Source organism: Pristiophorus japonicus, chromosome 12, assembly GCF_044704955.1.
Source record: "Pristiophorus japonicus isolate sPriJap1 chromosome 12, sPriJap1.hap1, whole genome shotgun sequence".
Taxonomy (NCBI): domain Eukaryota; kingdom Metazoa; phylum Chordata; class Chondrichthyes; family Pristiophoridae; genus Pristiophorus; species Pristiophorus japonicus.
Window position 1 is genome coordinate 91,682,896 of NC_091988.1, and position 8,369 is coordinate 91,691,264.

Consider the following 8,369-nt stretch of genomic DNA (forward strand, 5'->3'; position numbering starts at 1 on the left):
GGGACCTTCCTGGCCTGCGTGCCTCAGCAACTCAATAGCTAAATTCACTAAGCTGTCAGGAGGGCCCTACCAGCTCCATTCTCTTGCACTTCCCACTAGGGGGCACATGGGAGCACTCCTAGTGTTGACTCTCCATCCCATTTAATAGGAGCATCTGGCCTTCACTTGGGCCACCCACGATAGAATGTCTTCACTTCAATAGGAATGTGGGCTATGAGATCTTTCAGTGCTTGTGGCTCAGCAGCCAAATAATTTTTTGCAACTGAGCCAAATAAAATACCTATTGTTAATTTGATTTCCTTTACATTTTACTTTTCTTTCAGGGAATTGTCAAATGTGAACACACGGAAAAGGAAGATGAGAGGACCGCTCAGGAAAAGGAGTTCTGAAAACAAACGGGCAAGGAAGTGAGAGTTCCAGCACGAAACATGACACAAGATTCCAATAAGAACCAGGACTACCAGTTGCTTGCAAAGAAATTATATTTTTAACCAGAGCATGCTCAGCATTCCACAATAAGGAGTCAGTACGTGAGACTGAACATTCATATAAATGATCTCCAAAGTTTAGTTTTAATGATTGTAAAAGGAGTGAGGGTTATACTTGCAGTGTTATATGCCAGACTGTTTGACTGAAGGCTGAGGCATTGCAATTTACCTGCAATTTTATGGGCAAATTCCTATAAATGTGCAAATAGCTGGAACAATGCCACACAACTCGTGTGACTGGAATCCGGGCTGGAATATAGCCTCAGTATACATGTCATATTTCAATGAGGACCTGACCAAGAATACTGCATTTAACCCACTGGATCCTTTTGTTTCCCGTTACCTACTGCTCGCCACCTGTTTTATCCCTATGAGGCACAGAATTCTCCACATGGGCAAATTGTGGGTATCAACCCGTGTCTCAACACCTCCGTTTGCACAGCCTTTTTCGAGCGTCCGTGCACTGTCGCTGCCTCGGTCCCCTTTCTTTGTGTCTTCTCTCTTCCACCTTGCACTGTAGCAAGGTCATTCCTGGAATTAATGCAAGGAATAATGTCCTTACAGTGCAACTGTTGGTCCAATCTATGCAAGAAGTTTATGGAATTGCATAGCGCCCCCTGAAACTAACAAAAACAAAGGCTGCCTTTGGAAAAGGCATCCTGAGAGCACAAAATGAATCAGTGAATGTCAATATTATGAACTCCTTTAAGGGTGAGTCTGAAATGCCTGCTATGAATTTTACCCATGGGCCTCCCACTGGTGTACTAGCACATGGTCTGTCTCAACAGGTGACTGGAAAAAATACACATATTTGAGAGAAATCCAATAATTATTTACTCTAAAGTCGTCTCGTAGGATTGCAGTGTAGTTGTGTGACTGTAGTTTAGCCACTTAATGTTTTGTGCATATTCTACTTGATCCGCTGAAGTTGGGTGATCATAGAAATAGTGCAATTGTCATCCTCGCCCCTTGATTAGGGAGAGGAAAAATCAGCTGGGTTTCGCACTCCTGATCGCAAAGTGCACTTGTGGATGATGGGCGAGGGCAGGTTTCAGATTTGGCCAAAATGCCTCTTGCCCCACGCCCTCCCCCGGATTAAAAAGACTCTTAATACACACACTACCACTTGGGAGAGGTATAGGAAAGAGGCCAAATGATTATTAAATTCTATTAAATCATACCCCAGCCAAGTCTTCAAAAGCACTTCAAAAGAAAATTGGACAGGGAGAAGGAAAAAGATCAAATATAATTGGATTTTCTAGGGACTTAGTTATAGAAATGGAGGAAGGAATTGAGGCAACAGCCACAGGTTATTGTTTTTATGAAATCATCTTGTTTTCAAAGTGAAACAACAACACAGATCTCAATGTAATCACTTGTTTGGTTGCCAATGTGTCTGCTTATTATGTTTTGGGTTGTGTCTAGACAATTTTAGCCAGCAGCCATCATTCAAATGATTCTATCATGAAGACCTGTGGTAAATTAGGCCAAAATCATTGAGCAACCAATAGTTTGATAGATTCTATTACAAAGCATTTTTATTTAACATTGTTTATCCCTTAAATATATACCTACAACAAATGTAATCTATATTTGTAGTTAAACTTAAGGTCATTTAGCATTGTAGTCAATGTTAGAATTTGATCACATTCGTCACCAATTTTTTGAAAAATTCATTTATTCTTTTTACCAAAAACGTTTTGAGGCCTGTTTTTCTTTTTGCTGTCTCTTTCACTGCTCAAAAGATTATAAGAGTAGTTAGAAGAGATTTGCTGCACGGTGTCAGGGATGCAGAAGGCCTAACCAAGTGTGCAGTTCTCAAGCTCATGACTACCAGCAGAGCACGTAGGTATGCACCTGAATCAAAGTTCAGCCGTATAGTGTAGCGGTTGTCTCAGTACTCTAGTCTTTTTTTAAAGAATTCCACTTGAGGGATATTTCTTATTAGAAGAGATTCCAAAAGACTGTGTTAACTCCCAAACAATCCTAGTTTTACCATGTGGTATTGACAAGCTGAGGTCCCATCTCATTGAATATATGACGTTCTCAGTGGACAAAGCCTCACACTAGATGAGAATAAGTGAGTGGCATGAATCTGATCCAAGCTAGCTCATCTGGCAGAAAGATGGAGAAATGATTGGACCCGCAGCAAGGCATTTTAGTGACAGTGTTGCCTGAATTCCACCTTCCTTCCATCCGTATCAATGTTTCATTTAAGGCTGAGGTTTCATTACATAAACTTGAGAAGAGTTTGCTAATATTATGCAATCAGCAAGTATTCTACCCAACTATAATTTGGGCCATGTCACCAAACACAGGATTGATGCATTGGCCAGTATATTGTATTCCAGTGTTGTCAATAGGCTTACTGTTGCCAATACATTATGGGAAAAATCACATCAAACCCAAGTGCTTTACTGTGTGGCAGTCCTAATGCATCATCTCCAATTGCTCCCATTAATACCACTACCACCCATGATAGACCTGTAATCACCAGTACTTCACCTTAGTGTTATACAGCTCAGAATGCTCTCTCTAAACTTCACCCAAGTGTGAACGGACAGATGTTCTAATGGTATTGCTGGGTCAATCCACACTTCAGGTGGACATGGGATGAAAATTTCACACAGTGCCAGCTAGTAGAGAGAGAGCTCTCTCCTCTTCCTTGCTGTAAATATAGTTAAGGACCATTGTCAGAGCATTCAGACCAAGATAAGTTAATTTCAAACATGGTACATTTGAGATTTCTTTTAATAAAGTTGTAAGGAGCAATTTTGGCACTTTAACAATCATCATTTGTTTAAAGTTGGACCCTGATGCGCACATTGGCACAGTCCTGTCTGGCCTCTACCTCCGACCATGAACAGATTTTTCTTGTCTCATAGCTGAAATGTTACTCAGGCCAAATTATTCAACGGTAGAGGATGAGGGCAGAAAAGAAAGTGTGTTGTATAACCGAAGAGGTTATGAGTTCTGCTTGCTGCAGTTCTTAGAGACTCTGTTTCAATGGACTGTTTGCTGAGCAAATAAACTTGTTTGGCTGTGTACCCACACTGGAATCAGCTGTAAGTCCTGCCACAAGTCTCGCCCATACATTATGTTTTTATGTTATATTTTTTATTCTTTCATTTTCCAATTGCTCTACAGACATTGCCCATCATGCCACAGCATTGTAGTAATACTTCTTAAAATGAAATAGCATTTGCATTTGAGTTTCTTGGTCGGTTTATCAAGTTCTTTGCTGTCGTCTTAAGGTGTCGGGTCTCCCTAGTCTAAAATAACTGGGCCTTAAAAGGTGGTTTATAGAAGATGAAAGCACCTTTAATGGTAGATACCCGGAGTGATTTCAACCATTGCACTGTCTATTGTTACTTAGATAATGCAAACAAAGTGAGTATTAACACAACCACATCAGCCAACGAGCTGGAGGCGGGGCGGGTCTGATGGTAGGACTTACAGCAAACAAAATCTACTTAATAACAATCAGAGTCTATTTACTCAGCAAACAGAGTCTCTACAGACTGCAGCAAACAGAACTCAACCAAAACTACAGCAGAATCTCCCGATTAGAGCAGGATTATTTCTCCAACAAAATGCAGAGAGTGGAGTATAATTACATAATACAAATGATGTGCTTAAAATCAATCCCAGTCACTTACAGCAGTGCAATCACCAAGAGTGATTGATAGGAGAATTACCCAATCATCTCCATTCTAACCAGGACTTGTGGTGTCACTATATGCAACCAAATACAAAAGTACTATATATGGAGCTGAGTAATGAGCATTACCAGGCTTTTCACCTGTCGTCGTCCTCAGTGTTGTGCAGGTGGTTCTTCGGATGGCTTACAAACTGAGATACTACAAATAAACCACTGCACAAGCATCTGTCCTTATAATTAACTGCTTTTGCACATCAGTTACTTCTAGTCTCAAACATACTCATGTTGGCCATTGACAAAATGTTCGCATGCTGATTGCCATGTCTGCAGCGATTAATTACAGCCTGAATTGGAGAGCATGCAGCTTTCCATTTAATTAGTGTTACAGCAGCAGTTGTGTGGACTTCAGTTCCTATTTCCATGAGATTGCATTTTGCATTATTCTGCTTCAGATTGTGACCAGCAAGATGGCCTGATTATGTAAACAGTGTCCTCTGTAATGACACTCATTCAATTAATCCTCACTGTTCATACTAACGATTACCGTCAATGGAGAGTTGTGAAATCTGCAGTAAAATCAAAAGCATGTATTGATGATGAGAATATAAATTGAGTGCATTCCCGTTGTTCAACTTTTATAATAACTATTAGACATGAAATGAAAGAAAAAAAATCATTGTTCCAGATTTGAGAGATAACGTGTAGTTTGAAAAATTTATTTTTCCAATGCCTGAGTAGTTTTATATAACTGCTTTCTTTTGTGGCTTAGTTAACTGGCAAATGTTTTTTAGACAATAGTTTGTTCCTTTTAAATAAAGTGGATGGTGTTGGTACAAGTATCTTCATAGAATCATAAAAATTTACAGCATGGAAGGAGGCCATTCCGGCCCATCCTGTCCGCGCCAGCCGACAAAGAGCTATCCAGCCTAATCCCACTTTCCAGCTCTTGGTCCGTAACCCTGTAGGTTACGGCACTTCAAGTGTGATGAGAGTTTCTCCCTCCACCACCCTTTCAGGCAGTGAGTTCCAGACCCCCACCACTCTCTGGGTGAAGAAATTTCCCTTCGCATCCCCTCTAAACCTCCTACCAATTACTTTAAATCTATGCCCCCTGGTTGTTGACTCCTCTGTTAAGGGAAATAGATCCTTCCTATCCACTCTATATAGGCCCCTCATAATTTTATACACCTCAAAAAGGTCTCCCCTCAGCCTCCTCTGTTCCAAAGAAAACAAATCCAGCCTATCCAATTTTTCCTCATAGCTAAAATTCTCCAATCCAGGCAACATCCTCGTAAATCTCCCCTCTCTAGTGCAATCACATATTTCCTGTAATATGGTGACCAGAACTGCACACAATACTCTAGCTGTGGCCTAACTAGTGTTTTATATAATTCAAGCATAACCTTCCTGCTCATGTATTCTATGCCTTGGCTAATAAAGACAAGTATTCCATATGCCTTCTTTAACCACCTTATCTACCTGGCCTGCTACCTTCAGGAATCTGTGGACATGCCCCTTTATTTCCTCTACACGTCTCAGTGTCCTACCATTTAATGTGTATTCCCTTGCCTTGTTCGTCCTCCCCAAATGCATTACCTCACACTTCTCCGGATTGAATTCCATTTGCCACTTTTCTGCCCACCTGACCAGTTCATTGATATCTTCCTGCAGTCTACAGCTTTCTTCATTATCAACCACAAATCCGATTTTAGTATCTGCAAACTTCTTAATCATATCCCCTACATTCAAGCCTAAATCATTGATATATACCACAAAAAGCAAGGCCTGTAATTACTCGGTCTATCCCTTTTTAAACAAAAGTACAAAGTTAGCAGTCCTCTGGCACCACACCTGTCACCAGAGAGGATTGGAAAATGATGGTCAGAGCCTCTGCTATTTTGTCTTTTGCTTCTATTAACAACTGAGATACATTTCATCCAGGCCTGGGGATTTATCCACTTTCAAAGCTGCTAAGCCCATCTCATCTTTAATTAAAAAACAGAAAATGCTGGAAACACTCAGCAGGTCAGGCAGCATCTGTGGAGAGAGAAACAGAGTTAATGTTTCAGGTCGGTGACCTTTCATAGGAACTGGAAGATGTTCGAAAGGGACAGCTTTGAATCAAGTACAGAGCCAGGGAGAAGGGGGCAGGAAAAGAACAAAAGGGAAGGTCTGTGACCGGGTGGAGGCCAGTGTGATTAAATGACAAGATGATGGTGCAAGGCAAAAAGGGGGTGGTAATATATAGAAACAAAAGCTGTGTCCAGAGGAGGTGTAAATGGTTACAGCAAAATAACATCGTGTCTTTATTCCTTTTGATCCCTGTTTTAGGTTTGGAAATAGTAGAAATCTGGGGACAGTAATGCCTGAATTGTAGAAACATTGGGCCTGAAATTTGGGTTGGAGGCTTCCTTCGGACAAACGCCCCCGACCCGAGAATTTTTTACGAAAGTACCTGGTGTTCCCGGAGGCACCTGCGATTGTGGTGGGAGGCCTTCTCTTCCTGCCCTGCGGAGCGCGCCCCGTCTTCAAGCTTCACACGTAGAAGCTGGAGTCACATGTGACTGGACAACCAATCAGGTGCAGTATTCTCATTGAAAGCAATGAGAACTCCGTATCTCCGAGTTCTTATTGCTAGCAATGAGAGAAAAAAACAATAGACACAATATAAAAAATAAAAAAACACCTCACATAATTAAAATTAATTGAAATTAACGTAAATGTTTTAGAAAAAAATATATTTTGGATTTTTTTTTAATGTGTTAATAAGGTTTAAAATAAACTTACCTTAGTGGGCAGGGTTTTTAACATAAAAATGTGTATTTCAATTTTATTTTTCTATGTTTTAAAACTCATACGCTGGTAAAAGTAGGCTATGCACCTCCTTTTACCAGACGCAAGAGTTTTAAGGATATTCGCTGGCAAGAAATGGGCAAATAGCCCAATTTCTCCCGCACAAATGTCCTGGCTGCAGGGATGCATTCAATCTGTTGAGCCAAAACTTGACAGATTGGAAAAGCCGGTTTTCGGCGCATGCACATTGCGTGCCGAAAACCGGCTTTTGTGGGACCACGCCGGCTGTGTATACACTCCATACGGACCCGGCGAGGCTGGAATTTTAGCCCCAATATATTGTTAGTGGCATTTAGAAACGAGAGTCGGCAATACTCCATTGGGACTTTTTAATGAATGGAAAATTTATGGTTGCTTGGACAAAATTGTCACAATGGTACATTTACGTGTGCACGTATTCAGTTTTCCACTTCGATAACTGAAGATAGCCTTGCGAATAATTTCCACAGTTAATGGCTGCTTCTGTTGGATGTTAATGACAGAATTCCTTCACTTTCTTGCAGCTTGATCCCATTTTCTCCACTCGGTCACTGACTTATCCCCAACTGCAAGATTTGAGCATAATCTATGCTGTCACTTCAATACAGTACTGAAGGAGTGCTGCACTGTCAGAGATGCTGCCTTTCAGGTGAATACATGAGCATAGTTGAAATCAAGGTCCTGTCTGCCTGTTCAGGTGGACATTTTAAAAAAATCTCACGGCACTACTTGAAGAGTAAACTTGCCACATTTGCCTACAAAATAACAATGACTACACTTTACAAGTAATTCTTTGGCTGTGAAGCACAACATTGGGGGTGTGAAAGGCGCTATATAAATGCAAGAACCTTCTGCTTTGAGTTCCTTCCCCTGGGATCTTTTCTCCTCTAAATTGAATGTGGAAGAAACTATTTTCCAGTGTGTCTATAGCAGGTGAATAGAACAATCCAAGACTAATTATTTAACCTCCCATAGCCCAGTATCCTCTGCTTCAAATGTTTATCCACTTTTCCCTTAAAAGTTGCAACAGTCTCTGCCTCAGCAAGTCTCTGCAGCAAAGCATTACATGCTGTAATAACTCTGCATAAAGAAGCTTATCTTAAGCTCTCTCATCAGTCTCTTGATGATGGCTTTAAATTGATTAACCTTCCATAGAACCATAAAATTCCACAGCATAGAAGGAGGCCATTTCGGCCCATCGTGTCCGTGCCGGCCGACAAAGAGCCACGTGGCCCTCGGTCAGTAGCCCTGAAGGTTACATATAAACCTATGAACAATGGTGGGAAGGTAAAGAGCATCCGGCCCAACCAATCTGCCCCACACAACTGCGACACCCCTTGCACCGCAATATTCTACACTCAACCCCAACCGGAACCATGTGATCTCCT

General features: G+C 41.1%; 1 protein-coding gene across 1 annotated transcript in view; it reads left to right on the forward strand.

Annotated features, from left to right (window-relative positions):
* rad18 (RAD18 E3 ubiquitin protein ligase) overlaps window positions 1–4,922 on the forward strand; it is a 489,896-nt gene extending 484,974 nt beyond the window's left edge. The window contains exon 13 of the mRNA XM_070895750.1: window positions 324–4,922. Coding sequence (XP_070751851.1) covers window positions 324–411 — 88 coding nt within the window. The 3' untranslated portion in view covers window positions 412–4,922. The remainder of the gene's footprint in view (window positions 1–323) is intronic.
* Window positions 4,923–8,369: the final 3,447 nt, after the last annotated feature.